General features: G+C 40.7%; 1 protein-coding gene across 2 annotated transcripts in view; it reads right to left on the reverse strand.

Moving 5' to 3' along the window:
* LOC119886310 (low-density lipoprotein receptor-related protein 1-like) overlaps nucleotides 1-23,275 on the reverse strand; it is a 99,255-nt gene that overhangs the window by 56,783 nt on the left and 19,197 nt on the right. For both annotated transcript variants that reach the window (XM_038696957.1, XM_038696956.1), the window contains exons 2-6: nucleotides 21,380-21,502; nucleotides 8,361-8,498; nucleotides 5,010-5,129; nucleotides 4,366-4,494; nucleotides 3,986-4,249 (exon numbers count right to left, since the gene is read on the reverse strand). In XM_038696957.1, the coding sequence (XP_038552885.1) occupies nucleotides 3,986-4,249; nucleotides 4,366-4,494; nucleotides 5,010-5,129; nucleotides 8,361-8,498; nucleotides 21,380-21,502 (774 nt within the window). The remainder of the gene's footprint in view (nucleotides 1-3,985; nucleotides 4,250-4,365; nucleotides 4,495-5,009; nucleotides 5,130-8,360; nucleotides 8,499-21,379; nucleotides 21,503-23,275) is intronic.

The raw sequence follows: 23,275 nt of genomic DNA on the forward strand, positions 1-23,275 counted from the left end.
GAAAAGAAAGTGGGACTAAGAAAAAAACAGTCAAAGCAACTGTAATGAAAGTGACAGAGAGAGAGAGAGAGAGTGAGAGTGCGAGGGGGGTAGAGACACATCTGGACAACTCATCTGTGGCATACTGGGGTCATGAGTCACTCCAACCACACGTGCATAATTTCCTGTATGTTCACCCCTGCCATTGGTTGCTGCTGGCTCCTTCCATGTCCACTGTAAGCATAAATGTGCTTCCCCAATTCTGTCACACTCACACGCCAGCAGCCTGTCCAAATGTACAACTCTGCGGTCTAAGCAGTCGCTCCAGATTATGGACTGGAACAGATCCAAACAAAATCTGCCATTATTTTATTTTACATTTTTTGCATGCTGTTCGGGGAACTCTAGGCGGTCAAAGGATTCAGTGCTTCAGATATTTCCTTAAATCATTTGTCAAAGTCATCATTAATATAAAGGCTTACACGTTCTCCCATGTTTTGTGTCATATTCTGAGATATGGTTGCTTTAATTCTGCAAAACAGTCACGCCAGGGAACAACAAGTACTTTATTTTCTCTGTCGATTTGATTTGTCTCATCAACAATCTCTAACCAGTTTTCTCATTTCATTCATGCACATACTGACATTAAAACAGTAATATTATCACTTGGATACAGGAGTGCCTTTCAGCCGCTTCCTTATTTCAGCAATACAGCTCTAATACTTCACTCATCCACATCCTGTCCATGCTTTTCTCAATTTTTTTCTCAATAGTGCCAGTTCTCCATTTTGTCTGCACACGTGTCTTTCAGGATGTGTATGTGTGTGTACGACAACACCACCTCTGCACCGTGTGTGGGTGTGTGTGTATGTGTGTATGTGTGTGGGGGACAGCCGTGGAGAACCCAGCTGCTGGAATTTCCTGCAAATTCTTCTGGTCCTTGAATTGATGAGCCCAGTGAGTCGAGGTTCTGGTTAAAGCTACACAATTACAGCAACAGTGACGATCCTTTTAATTACTCTGGTCATAATTATTAAGCACAATTACATGTTTTTTTTTCTATTATGAAATCTCTATATTAACTATTTCTGTCATTTTAACAATGAACAACATTTTTCCTGCATGGGCCTGATTGATTAAGGGATGTGTAATGTGCTTATCACAGATAGGGTGTATGGCTCGAAACTGACAGAGAGGTGCATCAGGCTTCATCTTCATCTTATTACCGTGAGCGACACCAAAATACCTCATGCATAATTCTCATTGTCCGGAGCTTGTGTGATATCATCTGGTTTGAAATTAACATATTTTCAAATGACAACTACACCCCAATGCGCATGCATATGGAGGACAGGGACAGTCTTTTCATTTTCTCTGATGGCCTGCACTGAGAAAGTCATTTCTGCCATATAGACACATTCTGTAGTCACATGGAAAAAGGATGGGAACAGAGACAAATCACTGCACAATGAGTGGATGTGATCGGTCACAATGCTCGCATGCAAGCAAAAAAAAAAACAACAGACAATGAGAAAAGAGAGAAATAAAGCTGAGCTGTAAAAGTCCATACAGTATTTCTGCATTATAACCTAAGTCAAGGGTTAAGTTAAGGGAGTTGTGAGGAGAACCAGGAGAGGACAAGGCAGAGAATTTGAACATTATGATTAAGTGAGTGATAAATGCAATGTTGTTTTAAAGTGGTCATATTATGCTAATTTTCAGTTTCATAATTGTATTTAGGGGTTGTACCAGAACAGGTTTACATGGTATCTTTTTCAAAAAACACCGTATTTTTGTCAGACTGCACACTGCTACAGCTCCTCTTTTCACCCTGTGTGTTGAATGCTCTTAAGCAGCGAGTGCGGCATCTCACTTCTGTTTGATCTTTGTTGGGAGTTGCACATGCGCTGTACCTAGTTAAGACTACTAGCCAATCAGAAGAAGAATAGGGCGGGTCCTGAAAAGCCAGTAACCACAGCTTTGGTTCAACTATACACGTTCCCAAGCCAGTTTCTCAACCTAAACTGGAGATTTTCCCTATCTAACGTTAGGTAGGGAGGGTTTGGGTGAGGGGAGGCAGCAGCCGGACATCTTGTCACTGTGCATGCTGCAGCTCACTGTGTTTCTCCACCAGTGTTTTTGAGAGCGTGCCACACTAGCCGCTAGCCTAGGCGACGCCTAAGTGACGCAGATAGGTTATGAAAGTAAAGGCTGGACTACAATCTAGCAGTTTAAAGGCAATTCAGGAGCAGTGTTTTCTATGGGAGATGGGAACTCCCTTTGGTGTGGACTTTTTCACTTTGCAAACCTATTACATGTACAAAAAAGATACATAACACAATAAAGAAAAAAGCCAGAAAGAATAATGTGACCTCTTTTATTCAAGGCAAACACCTTGAATTAATGTAAGTATGCAAATAGTTATAAACCATCTGTCAACCAACTTTCTAAAAGATAGTAAAATAACACATTCCTGATGGTTTTGTGTGGATAAATGTGTTGTTTTTGTTGCTGCTTTGCCTCTGATTCACAATGAAGACAAGCTGCACAAAAGCCAGGCCGCAACACAGCCAGGAACCAGGGGCTTGAAGCAAAGAAGTGAAAGGGAGGGGAAGCGGGATGTGGATGTGTATGTGGAGGCGTTTGACCCGCAGGTTGTCTACACTCGAGAGCACGCACGTACACATGTCTGCTTTCAATAACACTCTTTAGATCGCCATGGTCTGTCTGTCAGTTTCATTTTTACAGGAGAAAAGACTCTTGAGTGTTTTCTGAAATGAAACTTAAGCCATGGAAAAACACAGCTGCATTTAATGAGTTGCCACAATATCTCTGACTCACAGGCTGTGCATAAGCACAGAGGAGCTAAGGGCATGACTATTCCACAGGTATTGAAGACATTTTATGTAAAACTGTTTACATTTGGAATGTATCTGAAACAACCCACGGTTGTACATGAACATTCAGACCTACAAGCCCAGCTAAATCTCCATCTGCAGAGGATGCAAACTAGACTAAAATAATGATTTGAGGTGAAGATCACCTGCACTATTACCCTTATCTGATATGACAAAAGCACAGATGAATCTGAATGATTTCAAATTAAGATTTGTTAGATGAATGTCACACAGGCAGACATTCATTTCCAGATAACAACAGAGCCAAAAACAGACCTGAAAACATCTGATTCAATGTGCATATACTGTATACTGTATTATATACTGTTTCAGGCTATGCAAAGGCCAGTTTCTAGTGAATATGGTTTGGACGAGTTCATTGAATTGTGCATGTGCCAAAACAAACCTGTAGCCGTATACATATACATTATGTAGCCTTATTTAATAGTTTCAAGGTCCACCTGCTGCAGGAGCCGTGGGCGAAATGGATGTCGGCTGTGCTGCCTTTTCTGTATTATCTTGCACTGTACTGTGCTGTATGCATCCTGTATATGCTTCCTGCATGAATAATGGAAGCATGGGATGCATTTTTTTGAATGAAATGCTATATAAATACAGAATTCTTCCTCCTCCTTTGTATATGAAGCAAGAGAAAAAAATTAGACAGCTTCTCACAGAGGATCTGTATGCATTGAGAGTGATTTAAAAATCTTTAACACCTTTTCTGGGGAGCGGAGCAGGTCTGTGGTTTCCACTGAGTGAAATGCCTACAACAGCAAACCCCAGAAATTTCAGCTTAAAAAAAATCACAAGATGTTTGACAGATCGCTGTGTGGTGGTGTGCAGTGTTTTCTTCCAGTCTTTGTGCTGCTACCACAGCTCTTGCTACATGAGCTTTTGAAATTTGCAGAGAAAACTTCATCTTATATGTGACCTCCAGGAATAAAATAGCCTAAAAAATTGACAATACGCTACACAAAAATACACATACTTTTCCTTCCTGCAGTGTAAGGCTGCTGTTTTTTGCTGTTGTATTATGTAGGGAGAACTGCGTCATGACATTCTGCTCTGTATCTGGGTGAAGATGCATGCCGCTGTGATGTACTCACGGTGCAGGCTGAGGGAGATGTTGATGACTCTCTCCTCTGTGAAGCTCTTCAGATTGGGGATCTTGGCACATTTGAGGTGTGTGGATGAAGGGGAATCTCCTACATGGATCCAGCAAACAGTCTCCTGGGCGTAAAGGAAGTCCATGGCTGTAGTTTGTTTGGTGCTGGTGGACAGCAGGCTGTGCACTGTGGTGCCACTCAGGGAGGTGGCTTGGATGTTCTGGGAGTTGGCGATCAACAGGACAGGCAGACGGTCTACTGGCACTGGAATGTAACATGGACATAACTAATGGTTAACAGGAGGAACATGAACAGAACATCCACACAGGATCGGTCAAAATGGTGTACATTCAGTCCTGCCGCTGTCTGCTGGTACTTACCATTCTTGGCCTTGCATGAGCGGTTGTCTGGCTGGGACAAGTAGCCCTCCACACAGGAGCAGGTGTAGGAGCCTTCAGTGTTGGTACAGGACTGACTGCATGTCCCATACACACTGCACTCATCAAAATCTGAACATAAACAACAGATGGTTTACTGCTCAGGTTTAGCAAATAACAAATGTGTATACCCCATCTGATTATCTTAAAAAAAAAACCTAACAATTCTCAGTTTATTTTTGCCAAGGTTAAAGTTTGTGATTCATTAAAGGTGTCTTGTTGAACAAAGTAACTATTATATCAGTGAGGTTTACAAGTATTACTTATCAATGGCATTCAAGGTTTCTAAACAGGATTTTGCAGGAAGCAGGAATGCTTTACTCTCCCATGGCCCCTGAACTACCCACTGTGCACCTTCTGTACTTATGTAAACACCAGTGTAGCTTTAGAAGCTAGAATAACTTCACCACTAATGTGGAATTACCGGAGAGGTAAGCAAGGTATTGTTTGTTGTTGATGCATCATAGCAAACAACATATTACAGATATCCACTTGTATAGGAATAAAAAACTACAAAGATCTACCAGCACATACTTAGAAGCAGGTCACAGAGAGCCAGACGGTGATCATTGCTTAGGGGAACTCACCTTTGCATGTCTTTCCATCTGGGCTGATCTCATAACCACTCTTACAGTAACAAGCAGGCCCTCCTGGAGTCACCGCACAGTTTTCCTGACAACCCATGAGTGAGCAGTTGGATATAAACACTACAGGGAGACAAAGGAAGGAAGGGAGACAGAGGACAGGAATGAGTTTTTGGTATAATGTGCGTAGGAAGACAGGAAAGCAGCAGACATTGTATAAAGGAACCACAGCCTATTAAGGCATAAGGTGTTTATTCAGGTTTCTTTCCTGTTACTGACATTTCTTTTGGACTGAAAATATTGCATCAGTGCTTTTAATAGGAAGTGGATTTGTGCATTATTTTGTAATAATCCATGCAACACACCACCATAAAACCCCAGATTATACTGTGATCACTCATTTCATGCATCCTGCTGGCAGAAGACACAGAGGGAGGCATGCCTGTAGGTGACAGGAGCAGGTGCTGCTGATGCTGCTATTGTACACTTTCTGGAGAACAGCTACAGCTCAGCAGGGTGCTGAATTGCATAAAAATTGTGTGGCTAAATTAATGAACTCTCTCACTGCAGCCTCCTATTGACAATGATGCACATGTAAATAAGCAGCAGTCAGTTACCCATTAACTCATCATCAGCATTAGAACTGGCAAGAGATGTGATCTGCGGTTGTTGGATGGAGTGTGGCCACATGTCAGCAGTTCAGAACCTGACAGGCTCTTAGAAACAGCTACTGGAGCTGTCCCCGAAAACAAAAAACACATCTATTCAACCGGAATGCGTCACCGAGGAGAGTGATGAGTTCAGAATTGGAAAACTCATTCAAGCCAGCAAGTGGATCAGAAGAGATCAACATCACAAAAGATATGGAGATACAGAATTAGAAAAAAAAGGAAGATTTTAGTCCATAACATGCGGCCATTTTATTGTTACTCTCCATCATGACTATGTTTTTCCAAAATTAATTGTGTGTCTGTTTACTTCTCTGTTTAAATGCTGGCTTTGGCCACAGCAGCACACAGGGCATTACAAGGTTCTCATATAATCCATTACTACAATTAGAACTAATGAAGCTATGCGGCACCATGAATCTGTGTCCACCGGTTGTGAACTTGGTTACTTTACTTATAATATACTTTTAATACTTTTAATTCTTTGATTCTGAGTTAATGGCATCAAAATGTGATTTTCATGTTTATGTTTTATATTACCAAAAAATGACAGTACGGTGCATTGTTCCTCTAAGTAAAACAAATATTAGATACAATATCTGTAAATGGAAGTCCAGAGACACAACAGAAAAAACAACAAATATTTCTGTCCTGCACTCACAATCAATACCTCCCTGCTAACCCTGACCATGTCCAAGGCTGCACACACATCAAATATAGAAGGGCACAAATGCAACACGCTACAGTCACACTTTCCAGTCAGCTGAGTTTTTAACAGTGCACTTCATATCCTGTACAATATAAATCAAGAGCCAGTGAGTCATAGTCAAACAGACACAGCCATGTCAAACCCAGATGAGATCTATCAGTCACAAGTGATTCACTTTGCCCAGAAACAATTCACACAAACACAACACCTCCAGGGAGAGAGAAGTGTGATCAAGAATCTCACCAGTCTTTCAAGAAAAAAGAAATGCAAGCCCACAGTTTTGGTGCTAAACAGTATGCTATACTGTACTGTATTTCTGATATGCTGACCAAATTAATTTCCTAAATCAATAAAGTTAAACCTGAACGTAAAGAGTTAAACCATCAGCAGCAAATTTCTATTTAGTTTGTGCATTTTCAGCTATTAGATTTTTAAGTGATATGCATGACAATAAACACTAGATGAACCCTGCTGCCCCATACAATTCATTGAATATTATAGACAAGTACACAAGTATGTCCTCTTGCACTCCAGAGGCTTGCTGGGACAACCACAGTTCAAATTACAGATATGCCCGGAATTTTCCAAAACAAGTCTGAGCGCCCAACAACTGGGATGTGTTTAGAAATCCAACATGGGCAACAATGTAAACAACCTACCGTGACACATACCGCAAAATATTTATTTTGGAGCAAACAAAACTACATAAAAATGTTCTGTTTTGGTTCAGAATGCAAACCAGTCGTATCAATCAGATGACGCCTGGTTGGGACACTTAACCCCTTATAAAACAGCATGTAGAGATATGGACATTACAAGCACATATATACACTTACACACACTGAAAAACCCCAACTCTTTAGCCTAATCCTAACCTTAACCCCAACACCGTGAAATAAACAGTCAATCATGGACCCCATCTGGGCAGATTTCTGTGGTTAATACAGAACACACACAAACACACACACATACACACACACACACACACACACACACACACAGAAGTCCACTCTCACCTCAAAGTCCAGCCAGCCTGAAAGTGCATGAAAATTTAACGTCTTTTCCCATGCCTCTGTTCGTGCTTCTTTAATAAATATTTCATCCTAACTCATTTTCTATCTGAAGGTGTAGTGGGGAGATGATAAAAAAAAGATCTATAAAGTACAGGTGCACACACTGTACCAATTAAAATCTCAGAGCCTCAGGACGAAACAATAATTCAATCTTTTATTTTGGTTCAGTAAGACTCTGAAGGTCTTAAGGTGCAAAATGGAAATCTATCATTAATGCCAATCAAGGTTATACAAGAGTATTGTCCACTTCAGGGTACATATTAGTGATGCAGCACTAATGATGCCTGCTGGCTAGTTTAACATTTATATGAACTGTGTTAGGATTTAGACCAATTTGAGACACAAAGTAGCTGGATGGAGAGTATTTGTCAGTTGTGTTCCTCTGCTAACCTTTTGACGGACATGACAAACAGTCCTTGCTGTTTAAGTTCCCTTTAGAGCTTTCCTGTAATAGTTCATCTGTTCAGTACAAATATATTGGTCTTTTGCGCAATCACATTCTATTTCCTCTCAGTGTGGTCAACTTGATCAGCACATTTAATTTAAAAAGGGTTTTAATATTCTTTAGGCTCATCATAAATTTCTTCCTAGTTTCTGGTTTCAGGATGACAAACTTCCCCAATTTAACTGTTAACTAACAGAATGAATTAGTAACAGGATATAAAACGGATGTCAAATACATTTGGTTGTGTCTCCATACAGAATTTCTTCAGGATGAAAAAACACCTACATCAAGTTTTAACATAGAACACAGAACAACCTATTTTCACACTGACAGACAGCGTGTACTAGCACAAGAACTGGATAATTAACCTGCTCACATTAATTTTGCATATCCCAAAATATGCATGTGTCCTTGTATGTTGGTGGTGTGTGTGCGTGTGTGTGTGTGAGATGGTGATACCTCTGCAGTGTGGTCCCTCATCCCAGCCATCAGTACAGTCTGGAGCCCCATTGCACAGTTTGCTCATGTGGATGCAGAGTTCTGTTCCACCACACTGGAACTCGTTGGGAGGGCACCGTGATATGGTACTGTGTGGACCTGAGTAAGACAAACACAAACACGGTTGACTGAAAAGGTCAGGACAATATAAGAAGAAAAGTTGCATTTATTAATACCAGATAAACTGGTGCTATTTTCAAACACTGTAGCCTTTTCATGTAATAATGCTTTGTATAAAAGAATAAATGTGTTTTGCTACTTTTATCTTGGAAAATTCAGCCTCTACTCGGTTCATAAAAACCTTTAGAAACTACATCAAGAGTAAAGACTTGTGGACACTTTTCAAGACTCTGCTTTGATTCTGATTATGTTATTGTTTACCATTAATTAATAACTTAATCATTTCTACACATGCTGTTGACTTGGGCATGAATGCATGCATCGCATCAATCAAATTAGAGACTAGAGATAATAAATTCCAGCAAAATGGCCACATATAATCAACTGAAACAGAAAGATTAGACATCCTATAATGTTGTGGATTATGATTATTGTTTAAAATCAATAAATTAATCAAACCCAAATAAAGTCTTTCTTAGTTGCATAATTCATTGTTATTTGACGGATTCGGAAATGTGTACAACAGTAGATTAAAGTTGTATATCAAAGTAAAAGATTCAAAACTCAACATACTTTTCAGTGTGCGAAATAGTTCTTTCTGCTTTGGTTTGCAATAACAACCATTCACAGCAGGCAGAAACACAAGTGCAATGTCATGCCAAAAAGATACCAGAAATTGCTGTGCACCACCTTATCTGTGAACACAGCTCCAGCTGTGCCTCTCCACACACCCTGCTGGAAGCCAGTTTGATCGGAGCTATGAATGCATGTATAGTACAGAACCGTGAAGCTATGATTTCCTGAGATTAATCTTACCCGGGGATCTTTGTCATATGCCTTCTCCCTTTGTCTCTTTCATCCATTTTGTCTTGACTATGAACTGTTCAGTGAAGTGGAGATGCTTTAGAATCAATCTTTAGAAAACACTGCCCTTTTATTCTGCCATTGGCTGACAGACAGTGGACACTATGTGTGACAACATATTTGTCAGACTGGAGCAACACAGAAATGTTTCTCTACCGTCTCCCCCAATGAGCATACATCAAGCTGTCTGTGATGGGTATCACAAATCATTATACGCCCAGATCCAAGACAGAAGTAACCTGCAGTGACTGTGCAGCAAACAACTTGGCTATGAATACAGTAAAAACGGGCAGGATGAAGATTGACTTCCAAAGATCATTCATGCTACCCTTATTGGAAATCAATGGGCCACCTTAGTTCTGGGATAAATAATTACACGGGACATCTCAAAGCACATTCCCTCTTTTTCCTGTTCTAAGCACAAGCTCAGGTGTATAGTCTTTACCTAACAGCTGACTCCTCATCAGGTAAAAACACAACAGACAATCAGCGTCAAGCAAAGGGCAACAATAATATGCACAGACTTGATGCTCCAATCTGTACTGAAATCTCTGGTATGATAGACTCCAACAGCTTCTTCTCAAGAGAGTCTTGATCATCCAAACAAACACATTTGTAACCGATAACAACCCTAGTTTTTAAAATTATTATTATTTATAGCTTTACACTGTCACTTCACACTCTACACTTAATAGCCTGTGGAACTTTGTGTGTTATATAAGCATCACCTTCATGTTCTTCATGGCCCAGACACTCATAATACATAAAACTCATAAAGAAGGGAATGTGGCCGCTGACGGCACCATGAATTCTTCAACCGCTATCTGCCCTGTCTCAAGGTCCAATTCACAAAAGATATTGTGCTAATGATATTACAGTGCGAACACACCCATAAAGTTTTGCAGTTGAGTGCAATTTGTCTGTCCCAGTAATATTTGCAGTAGGTTTTAATGTGTGTCTACGTGTGGCTATCACCGCTGGTGTTTGTGAATCTGAGGGTTTTTTTGCAAGGCTCATTTGCATAGAAAGGGGCCAATTTTGTGCCAAATGTATGCATGTTATACCTAATTTAAAGACATGCAAATATCATTGGTGCACAGATGGTATTTGCTTGGCAGTGCAGTTATGGGTGCATTTCACCTTTTGCACATACTTTGAGAATTATACAGTTTGGTTTTGTCTTATATGTACAGCATTATTGCCCACAAAAGCCACACAATCTTTATGTGAATCCGCTCCTGAGTGTCTACAATGACATGGTCCACCATAAAGGCCTATATATAATGACTGGGGCAGTTGTTTAGACCTTCACTCAGTAACTACATTCCCAATAAGACAATATACGTCAGCAGAGTTGATCAATCACACTGTGTGCTTTGCAGCAATTAATCAGAGCGGCATGTCGTAATGTCGGGAAAAACATTTTTACAAGTTGGGAAATCCTATACACAGTGTAATGTCCTCTTCTTGCACCCAGTTTGCCAGTGTTGTCAAACTGCTATGTTTTCATAATCTGTCTCTGCAAGAACATCCCAAAGAAAAATTCGTGTACATGTATCAGTCAAAGTTCTGACCCTAAAATGATTTGTCCAAGAAAATGTGCATGTTTGCCTCTTTTCCCCTCTCTTCTGAGCAACCTTTCTTCTTGGCAACTTAGCTGGCAGAACCACAAGGCAGAAATTCAAAGAACCATTGCAGCAGCAAAAAATGGCCACTAGAGAAAACTAGCAGGAATTACAAACACACCATTATCCTAGCAGGGCCTAGCCAAATGACTACTTTCACTACATCTACAGTGTACACACGTCCATCCCAGAGGCAAAACACAGACAGTAAGCAGGCCAGTGTAGTGGCACGTACGCCGGTATTGTAATGTGCTAAGAAAGGACATTTGGATCCCTGGGAAAGAAAACATATTCATCTTGGGTAATCTTGTGTGGGTGAAACTACTCCCTCCAAGACACTAAATCTGTGCAACTTTTACTCAATATAGAGGTAACTGTACTGCTAAAATCATTGGGCAAGCAGCACAGGCTTTTCCCTAAATTACCTTATTACTGAACTTTCATCCACAGAAAGACTAATGACTCAGCATAACCTCTGCCCAACTAGTCTATGTGTTGCACCCTATCTCCAAACTGCTGTCACCACTGTCCAAGTCTACAGGCTGTGAGACTAACTGATGACACAATATACCCGTTAGACACAGTAATTGAATTTCAGCAAATTAAATACAACAAAAAACAATTCTGGATATTAACTCAGCCAGCCCCATATAGTAACAATATTTATGTGTTAAGTTATTAACACAAGTTATAAAAGTTATTATCCATGATAGATACCACACTCTCCACGGTAGAATGCAGAGGCTTATTTGTAGGAAGGACATGTTTTTATTGCCTGTTTATGTTTCAAATATTGCTGCCAGAGAGATGATTTTATTAACGAAACAGTTAGACATTTTGTGGAACACGCTTATTCGCTTGTCACATGTTGCTGACGTACACAAACCAAACTAACTAACTAACTAACTGTTACTAACTATTTCTTGGTGACCAGTTGCCTGGCACTGACAGCAAGACTTGAAGAAATCTGTGTACTCAGCCGATGGTCTAAATCGTCAATGGATTAAACAAACAAGATACAACATATTAATTAGTAAGCACTGGAACTGTTGGGGGGAGCCAGGCTAGCAGTTTCCCCCTGCTTCAAGTCTTCATGCTGCTAAGCTCAGCGAATCACTTGCTAGTTCTATTTTCACATTTAGCAAAAAGAAATGAGTGGTGTTAATCTTCTCATCTAACTGTCCCAAAATTCCACTGAACTTAAATTACAAACTTAAATTCCACTGATTCATAGAGCAATCACTAGAACTACATAAAAAAAATAAGAACAATGATAATATGATTCATAACGGTAGATCATTTGTCTACTTGTTGTCTATCTTTAACTGAAAAGTAAAGTAAAGTTTGTTTTTTTTGATGCATGGACATTATTTGAAACCAATCACTCCTCTACAGGGCTCATCTTTCTCAGCCCATGTGGGAAGTCAAACTGTTGGCTGTCCTTCCTCCTTCTCCTCACTCTCTCCCTCCCTTTGTATCACCTCTCGTCATTTTTCCACCAACATCTGTTGACCCATTTACAGTAAGTGTATGGGGGGGGGGGGGGCAGAGAGCAGACAGAGAGGACCAAGTGGAACACCTCATCCACAGGAAGTGGACAAAGCCCCACAAGACTTCATTCTTGTGTGAGCTGGCAGCGGTCGGCAGGCCACAGTGGAAAAAGGCATTGCTAATTTGAATTAAACAGGGTCTTTTATTCAACATTCCTCTACTGTGAGTGAGCCAGGTTAGCAGGCCCAAACCTTTCTTTTTTTTGAGAAGTTTCTGTTTGCTCTATTTCTCTACACAGCTCGTTGAATAGTTCAGTGAAAGATCCACACAGGCTGTCTGGTACAGCTTCAGCCATTATGTTCTGTAGCTCAATTAGGGCATCCAAGGAAAAGGGAAGTTATCCTGGTGTCTCTCCATCATCGACCCATAAAGGCTATCCTTGTGACAGTGCCAGCGGGTGAAAACTGAGGCTGGATATTTGACTATTCTTTTCCTATGGAGAACTAGAGATTGTTACAAGGCTTTATTTCTCTGCTACAGACATCAGATAGAGGTCAGCAGATACCAGGACAGATTTCACTTCTTCCATGGGTCTGTCTGACTCAACTAATGGTCTGAGGATGTACAACAGATACAAAGAACTTCAACCTTCATCAAAATTGCAGTGCAAGTATGGGTTTGGAGGTAAATACCTATACAGAAGCAATATTGTGGCAGGCCAAGTCAAACGAAGACTTTCTTCTATAAGCATCTATCAAAACAAGATTGCTGCATGCTGGATTTCAGACACCTTGCACGGGTAGAGTCTTTAAGCTGCTACACATAGAGGTAGGTCACATGCACTTTTCCAGCCCGGGGGAGTGCCGGCCAAGGGGGTGGCAAGGGAAAGGGAGGGGGCAAGAGGACTAAGGCCATTGTTTGGATCACACAAATCGGCTGTGGCCCCCTACAAAGCAGGCTCTGAGCCGCGGTGTTGTAAGCGGCGTCACGTGCGAAGTCTGAGTGAACTGTGGCATGGCCACCTGGAGGGAGAGCTGGGGAAATGGCCACAGGGGGTCCAGTGATGGAAGGGGATCTGGCTCTTTCTAATTATGTGCTGTTTTAGGATTAATATTTTAAGACAGAGTCTCCTAAGTTTTTGCTAGGACCTGTCATACTTTTATAACTCTTCAGGGTTTTTTTCTCAAGTAGCATTTTTTGCAGAATTACTCATCTTGGAAACTGTCTCTTGACCTGTGTTTCCTCTCCAGTCATAGAGAGACCCAGCTCACTCAGAAAGAGTCGAGATCTGGGTCTGGATCACGCTGTCCCTGAGCCCAAAGCTTGTAAGTTTGGGGATTTTCCATTCACTAGTTCATGTCCCCCCCCCAAATGCTAGTTAACACAATGCTTATTCAACCAATAACAAACACAAACAAATAACAAGATGCTGCCAGTGCTGGAGCAAAACATAAAAGAGATTTTTTTGTGGGAGAGAATGAGGCCAACTGTTACAGAGGAGCGAGGCCTCTGCCTTCAGTTCATTTTAAACACATCAGACCTTTCAGCATATGAAACAATGACAGAAACACACATACATATCCAAACTATTACAGAACATTTGACTAACAAGCACTAGATAATTAAAAAGTACCATGCTACTTTTCACAAACATCAGCCATCTTAATATAGATTAATAATTTAATGTTGATCCATAAATCCACCTCATGAATAAATAGTGTTGCACCACTTTACTGTCTGGAGCTCTTAATGACTAATACTGGGTTTCTCTGACCATTGATGACCATGTCCCCACAAACCAGCTTGCCGTCTCTCTGTGATGCTCTTTGCACACATGACACATTTTTGGACATAGCACCCGAATCCTTACCAAGCAGCCCCGAGGCCTCCCTTGACCCCCCCCCCCCCCCCCCATTTCATCTGCCCTGCCAAAGAAGCAAAACTCCACACAAAACTAGGACACAGCACCGAAAACAAGACGCAACAAAACCAGAGCTTCATGTAGGTTAAGAGAGGGCCCAGCAGCTAACATGGGAGTTTGTATTTTGATGTTGCTACTCAACACCGGCTTGTCAAAAAGATCACCAGAAGAGCAGCCACGGCAACAGCTAGCAGCAGGGTGGAGAGGGTAATAATGGCAGCACTTCACCACTGTTTATTCCTGACAGCCATCCTATAAACACTTCTCTCCACAGATGAAAAACAACACATTAACCTGCCACTCCAGCCACACCTGTGGGTGCCTCGCAAAAACTGGAGTGGTTTAGCTATCTGAATTTCCTTTGTCCAGACAGTCACATCTCAATCTAACTGTGTGTTATGCACATTTACAGCATAAATGCAGTTTATTATAACCATTTCTGGCTTCAACCCTGGTGGCAGACTGTGTGCCCTCTCTGCACCCTGCACTTGATGGTTGGATGTTGGGTCTCTGGCTCCCTGCTTTCCCCTTTCCTTCCAAGATATCAACACCACATTTTCATTGCTTCCTGGGGGGCTTCTGGGGTGGCTGGCACGGCGACAAGCAAAGCAGGAAGACTAAATCCAGCTCTCGAAAGCACAACAAACTGAGCCTTCTCCAAACACAGCAGCACAGCTATTCCTCAGGGCAGAGAAACCACTAAGCAAACAGTTCTATCAGAAAGTAAATTGCAAGATTCATACAGGACAACACCACCAGATACCTCTACCAAATAAATAGATTGAGCCTATATTGGTATCCTTTATGAAAGAGGAAAAGTAAACAAATACACACAAAGGAAATCAATGGTAAAATATCAAGACATTATGTCATTCACCTGTTTCCTTAAGCTCATGTATAGAAGGACAGATAATAAAAAGTTCTAATAACACACACCTCTCTCTCACACACACAGTTGCATAAAAGTAATCATGCAGGCAGACATAGTCAACCTCTTTGTGTCTCTCTTTCTCCCTTTTTCTCTAACAAATACACACAGATGAAAGAATAAAAATATTGCCTACATGATAAGGTTCTTACATAGCAACTCTTATTTCTGAGTTTGAACAGACTGATTATTTGATTCGTCCGCCTCTTATTTCCTCACAATGAGCTGAGGATTAACTTAAAACTATTAGTATTGTGTAAGTTTTTCTTGTAAAGAGCAGAGAGGGGGCCATACCGCTGCCCCAGAATGGCTAAATATCTGAAAGGCACTCAGTCTGTTTTGGCTTATATTCTTACCCTGAAACCAGAAGACTAACTTTAATCATCACAAATTAAGCACCAAGCCCATCTCCAGACAGACCTTTTCATTGGATACCTAAAGCAAATGAAGAATAGAAACAAATTCAAAAGGACATACAACTAATTATCACATAGAAAACAGTGTTAACAGCTGCACAAATGACAGGAAAGGCCCAAGGAGGTCCGAGGAGGCTGAAGTTAGACAACCACTGCAGAAGATAAGCTGTGTGTTCAATAATGCACTCTCGCATACAGGATGTAGTCATTTACTACTACTAATCAGACACAAGGTTGTTTACCGTAGAGAGAGAAAGACTGGCCACAAGGCATAGCCAGGTGTTCAGCATCTGTGTGTCTATGCCTTCAAGATGCAGGGTGGGGCTTCAATTACCCAAATTATCATATTATTATTGTTTGAGTCTCTCAATCTCCTATCATAAACTCTACTCTTCTTGTCCCAGGCTTGCCCCTAGTCCCCCCCCCCCAAGGGTGCCTGTGGCCTGCCCCACCCCCTTCTGCAAAGAGCCCTGCTGGGCTTACATAATGGTGTTTTTTAAAATTTAAAACCCTGACACGCTTTTCTTGGCTGAACACAGGCCAGACTCTCTTGTCCTGCTTCAAGAGGCCAGCTTTGGCCTCTCTATTGCCCCAGGCCCAACTGCTGATCTAAAAATGGCCAGCTGGTGGCCTGTGGACCACATCCGGCTCACCACACCTTTAAATAGAGCATATGTATGTATAATTTATGTTGTTTCTCTATATATATATTTACTGTTACAGTTGCACAAGTTCTGTCTGTAATAATAGATGGGTTTGGTGCTGCTGAAAATATAAGCTGACATGAAAGATAACTTTAATTTACTCCTATCCTTGTCAGATGAAGTCATGGGTGACTACAGAGCTTAAAAATATTTGGAATATTTGGTTTTTCATTCTTAGAGGATTCTTAATCTTTTAATATGTGGGCACACAATTATGTCACATCAAAAATAAGGTAGTCTAAAGTTAAACAATGGGGAAAAATACTATGGGCAATGTAGGTGTTCCTCATAGTGATGCCCCAACAGATAATCACACCCACCTCTGCACTTCCCCTCAGCTCTATGGAGCGTTTTAGCATCTATCAGGTCATTGTTTGGGTTTTATAGCCCACAACTTGAACTTCGTTTCAGTGTAACTGCTGTCATTAGCATTGTTTCCAGACGCCGCAGGCAACTGTTTCAAATAAATAAAGAAATTCTTTTGTATGATAAACCACCTGTCCCTGCTCAGCGGAAAAAGGAGCATTTAGCAGCTTAGCATGCAAAACCTAAACAGAGTGAATTAGTGTCACATTTGCCAGTTTGGACAGAAACATGCCACCAAATCAATGTTAATGTTGCTCTATGTGTACTGGATGTGTAAATAGAAAAGTGTTTTATAAGGTGATAATGTGTCAGTATTGTGATTACTACTTGTTGTGCTACCCCTAAATGTAAAAAAACATAATGATAATAAAATCTAATAAAAAAATGTATGCAGGTTTAAGATTTTTGGATGAAGTGAAGTATTCTGGTCAAATTTCCTAATTCCACTACAGTAAATATTAATGAATCTACGACACACCACTGTAACTGTCTAAGCTGCAGTAATGTACTATAGTACAAATACTTGGTACAAGTCTTGGTTATTCTGTTCTGAAGTTGTTGCTTCTCTCTGATTCAATTAAAGTAAAACATATAACTTATAATTTTGTTGACATTTTAGAGCAAAAACCGTTCAAAATACATGGAATTTCCATCTTATGACAGGCACATTAGCTCTTGAAGTATGAGCTGATTTAAGTTTCAGTCGAACACTCTCATGGTGACAAACCTCTTCTGCTGGTGTGCATGAGTATATGTTTATGTGTGTGTGCTGGTAGTGACTACTGGGGGACACAGGGAAAAGCATCTTCTATTTTTAGAAGGTGAAATTTGTGCTTTATTGTTTATATGAGAGTAGTGCAGTGTGTGTATGTGTTTTAAAGAGGGCACAAGGGAGAGCGCAGATTGTGTGCTCACCTGCAGCAGGTTATTGTAGGAACAAGGTGCTGCAAGGCGACAGACACATTCATGTTGGGCAAAGGTTGCTTTTCTTGACATGTTGATGGTTATCTGGACTGGGTGGTGGCTGCTTTTAGGAGACAGTAGCAAGATCAAACAAATCTCTTCCTCTTCCATACCTGAACAGTACAGCCACAGGCTTTGGGTCAACTGTCTGGTAAATGACACCACTGATGAAATATACACCAAACAATAAACCCCCTTGTGTTTCTTCACAACTGTTGTGGCTCTAACTTTTGTGCAAGCAGATCAAAGATACAACTCACCAGATTTAATTTCTTTTCATGGCAGTCTTTCATTTATTTTGATAGGCGTCAGCGAGACGCACATTACATCATGTAAGATTATGTTTTCCACTCCGAAAGTGGCTGTTACAGAAGTGCTTCATCTCCTAAAAAGCTAATTGCAGCCTAGGTGGGAACTGTCTGTAAAACAGGCCTTATTACAGGCCAGGGGCAGGGGACATCATTTCAGCGTTACCCACTTCCTGTGTTTTCAGGGCACACTCAGACTTCAGGACCCCAATAAATTCTACACCCCGAGGACAAGGCACCTCTAAATGAGCCTACACCCTACCTGAAGGCTATGGACCAGACATGTTATCTTCACATTTATCTTCATTGCCAGGCTTTCAATTGTTCATTGATTAGGAATGCAGATCAAAGTTCTATATAAAAGGTCATATGCCCAGACAACCATTTTGTTTTTGTTTTACTCTTTTAGTATCCCTCTATGCCAGTCTGACCCAGCACTGCAGGGTACAAAGAACAGCATTGTGGGGGTTACACAGCAGGGCAAAGCAGCTGCACTGGACAGTGGCTGACTTCCCCAGCAATAGCCAACACATGAACAAAGGCCACTGTGAAGCCCCATCCACATGGGTGAATAAATAAACCTCTCTCATGCATCTTTCAACCAGAAGCATCTGCAAAAGCACCTTCACAAAGAGCACCTTTATCACAACAATAAAACTACTAATGTTCTCATATGACAACACAGCATTTCAATATATTTTTATTTTCAAACTTCAGCTCAGAAAAGTGGATTGCCAGTATTTTCTGTATACTGTACATATATGATGAGCTACAAAAATGATACCATATTCAACTGGGTTGAGATTAATTTAGTACCTCACAGCCTCACCACCCAGCATCTGCTCTACACCAAAGATTTTTTTTCTCCAAACAGCATGTAATTTTTGGGGATAATTTGACAGTAGAGAGCATCATAAAACATGGGGAACGAGGGGGAAGACATGCAATGAAGGTCTGAATTGAATGATGGATGTTAGTTAAATGGTATGTCTCCTTTCATGTTGGCCACCAAGATGCCCCAACAAACGTAAAAAAAATAATACTGGCAATTTATTTTTTAATTGTCAACAAGTCCCAAACCAAAAGGCCAAACCAACAATGAATTAGTCCATCACTCAATATTTCCAACTTCCCTATACTGTCTGTGACTCTTAGCTGGTCAAAGATGGCAAACCATCATGGTCCAAACTGGTCCAGAAGAAATCCGCAATTAAATCTGACAGACTATTTAACATTTTGTACTGACTTCTGTACATGCTTGTACTCTAAAGTAGCAGAAAAATTTATGCCAGCCTTTGTAATGAGAATGTACTTGCCACATCCCTAAATAATAATTAATTAATCATTTTGCCAATCTTAAAGAGAAACTGTGCCAGCTGTCAACCAGCTTTGCATCATTTCAATGTGGGTAGTACAGTATATGCAAATGAACAATGCCTGCACCCAGAGCTCCCCTGCTCATTTACTGGCAAAAGATTGCCAGATGACGCGTCAAGGCTAGGGCTATAGTTCGAACTTATACTTCTGCATTTTTTGTATGCCTGCCTCCACAGGACAGTCAGATCGAGAGACTGCTCAAAATCAAAACAAAATCAACTGGCTAGAGCAACCACTGGAAGACCATAGCAGAAGACAGTGTGCCTGTAGATATGTATAAAAACAACTTTAATGATGTAATGCCTGAATCAGACATTTGGGGCTATATGAGCCCAACTACAGTGCGTAAGAATTTAGAAGTATGGAAGAGGCCACAGCCGAGTGTCAAGCACCGCCAGCTGAGGAGTATAGTCTCTGTTTTCTCTCATGTAGCACTAATTTCAAAAACATTTGCATCTTTCTACTACAAAGACAGCCCAGTTTTAAAAAAAGACCATGTTTCCAGTGCTGAAATACCCCTTTAACATCAACCAAAAAAACACCTAAATTCTAAGAAAGCTAAGACATGGATTGGTGTTTCTTTTATCTCCCTGACTCACTTCTTGGGTTTTCCACCCTCACACCAAGAAAAGTCAGGTCTCTCCAGCGCATAGGTCCTATAACTGTTGTTTTTGAGAGAGCTTGGCATAAGCTAGAGGGAGTAGCAGGAGACAGGGAATGGAGTCACTGTTGTTTCTGTCTCAGATATAGACACGGAAGAAGGCTGGCCCACAGCAGGTTTCTTCATTGCTCGGGGCGAGTCTCTAATGACTTCCAGACCTACTCTCATACAGTTTCTGTGTCTAGACTGCAGCTACAGGACTCTGTATGGCCTCCCAGTCCCTCACTCAACCTCTCTCAGGCTAACCCCCCCCACCCTCAAAAAGGCAACATACACACAAACACAAACACACAAACACTGTCCCTTGCCCACCCAACCCAAGCCCTCTGTCTTTTTAAAAAACTACATGCGTTTCAGTCTTAGAGGCTGCCCAAAAAGACACTGTTGCTTTCATTCCCTCCCCAGGCATTCAGCCTCAAAGCATCTCAACTCTAATGAAGACTTTGAAATGATGGCTGCTGTTTTTAGCTCTACTTTTGGTTTGGATTTGTCTCTTGACTGGATCCTGTGTGGCTCTGAAAGTAAAAGGAAATCATATCAAGAACAAACAAAAACAAACTCTCCTAATTGGGCATGACAGAACTGTTTAAAGGCAGGATGACCTCTGTAAGTTGCTGATAAAACACCTCATTGTTTTCTCCAGCCTGGCTGCGATTAGCCATATAAATCTAATAGGCCAACAATCTCTGTCTGTTAGCTGCTTTAAGAATGTGTTTGGAGGGATCAGACGCTACAGTAACATACTAGCATACCCTTAACATTACAAAAAATGTCTTTTAAAAGCCATAATAGTAGGTTTTAGATCCATTTCTGAGGCGGTCTGAGATATTACATGAACCAACTGTGAGTTTGTATTTCTCGTAATGAATAAAATCAAAGGTTGGGCTAACATTTAATTTTATACTGATTTGTAAAAACGCTCCCTGTCTTAAACCCTCCCTTATTCAGAGGAGATAAGCAGAGAGGGCTTTTATTCCACAGAATTCAGAGACTTGAATGGGCAAAACCAGTTGACTAGGAGTGCTTTAAATTATATAATACACATAAGCTGAAAAGCATTTCCTCTCTACTGTAGTCTCCAATTATATACCCCGAATGGTTAAATGTCAGCCAAAGTTCACTTTGCTGTGAAAGTCAGATGCAGCAGAATCATAACAATCAGGGTGTACAAGAAAGTAATGCACAATGGATACAATATATTGGACTGTTTGGACTCAGTATGTTTTGAAGACTTACAAACATCAGGCTCCTCGTCAGAGCCATCTGGGCAGTCCTTCTCCCGATCGCAGCGCCAGCCTTTAGAGATGCATGTCACCCCGTCTCTACACACAAACTGCTTTGGGCTGCAGGTCTTTGGGGCTAAAAGAAGACAAAGAAAAAACTAATTAATTTTTGGATAAAAAATAGATAAAGAATTTAGCTCCTTTTGTGTCAATAATCTTTATTCCTGAGGTCTCATTAGCAGCAGACCACCCTGTTGTCTTCAGAGTCAGTAGTGATCCTCGCCGGCCCTAATTAGGCCCTGGGAAGTTGCTACTTGATAGAGGGGATAGAGAATGGATCCACACAAACCAAAACACACACTCATGCAAACTTGGTAAACTTGCTGCACCTAAATATTCAGGTCAGTGTTCCTCTGCCAATAGCAGTGATGCAACATGTCTGGAGGATATCAAAGAACATCTTGTTCAGTGAACTGCCCCCCTATCATCCATTTCCCCTTCAAACCAACGTTCCAGAGAGAGAGGAAAAGTGGCCCACTGCAGCCACCGCCAAATGGGGGAGTACATTCAAACCCACACTAATTCAAGTCCTCTCAGAACAGCACATAAACACTTTGACGACACACAAATACACACACACTAGCAACAAAGCTGAGTCACTCTGGGGTATTCAGGGGAAGCTCTTACTGCAGAGTGGGAAATATACAGGGAAAACTTAAAGACAGGGGTGTACTTAACTATTTTAGTATGTAACTAAAAGAAGCATGAGACATGGTGAAAAAGTAAGAAAAAGAAAAAACTAACTTGGTATGTCTAGGATTTCCGTTATACCGTACATTCAGTATTTGGGATTTTATAAACTCTATTGGAAAATGGTATCCAGCTGTCATTGAAAAGTGAAGCAAAGCAATGATTAATGGATTAGTTACTTAGACATAATACTCCATGTATTTTGTGCTGCTTTCATGAACAAGCCCTATATTTTCAAGTCCTCCATGTTATTTTGCACTAAACAATTTAAATGTCTAACAAACTCATTTATCAATCCCTTGTAAGTTAAATGTAAAACATTACTGGACAATTGGTCAATGCAGAAGTAATTACAAAGTGTATTACTATACACTATAATACAAAAGTATTAGGAAATAATGTTTTAGGTGCCAAGTGCAAAGACGTGTCACAATTTCTTATGGTTCATGTCATATCACTTAAACTGTAACTCCAAACCGGAGATAATGGGAATCTCTGACACTAACGATATCTCCCACTTGATGAAAAAAACTACTGACATCAAAATAAAATCCAATATTAACACTAATACATTAGATTTAGCTAATTTTATAGGAGCTATTCACTGTCTATTTGTATCTAGTTTCACTTGGTAACAAACTGCTACAAAGATGTAACACAACAAAAGCATGTAAAGCTAATTTAGGCTGTTTATGTGGTGTGACTAAGGTCAACATTAGGGCTAACCACATTGGAATAATGCGTGAACACTCCCAAGTCAGAATAAGGGGTGTTGAGCGCCAACAGCTAGCTTAACGTTAGGCCTAAGAAGCCCCATCCTCACAGGGTTCACACACTCTTCAACTCTGGACAAAATCCAGCAGAATCATGAATATATGCTGACATTAGGTAGCTAGCTGACTAACCAGCTAAGACACAAATCTACCGAGAAAACTTTGGAGATACCAGAAGGCATAATCCTAAATTTATATTAACCTCTGGTAAGACAGCAAACAAGCTACATCCTCCCCTCCAACCACCCGAAAAGCTAACAGAGTAACAGAGTAATCCTGGTATTAGTAACTTTGATGTAATTACTGAATTTTAAATTGTAATCCCTAACACTAGTCACTAAAAAGTAAATTACACATCACTTAGGAATGTGTTACTGTCCAATATC

This window comes from Micropterus salmoides, unplaced genomic scaffold, assembly GCF_014851395.1.
Source record: "Micropterus salmoides isolate LMB-PRFRI ecotype aquatic unplaced genomic scaffold, ASM1485139v1 Ms_hic_scaffold_4, whole genome shotgun sequence".
Taxonomy (NCBI): domain Eukaryota; kingdom Metazoa; phylum Chordata; class Actinopteri; order Centrarchiformes; family Centrarchidae; genus Micropterus; species Micropterus salmoides.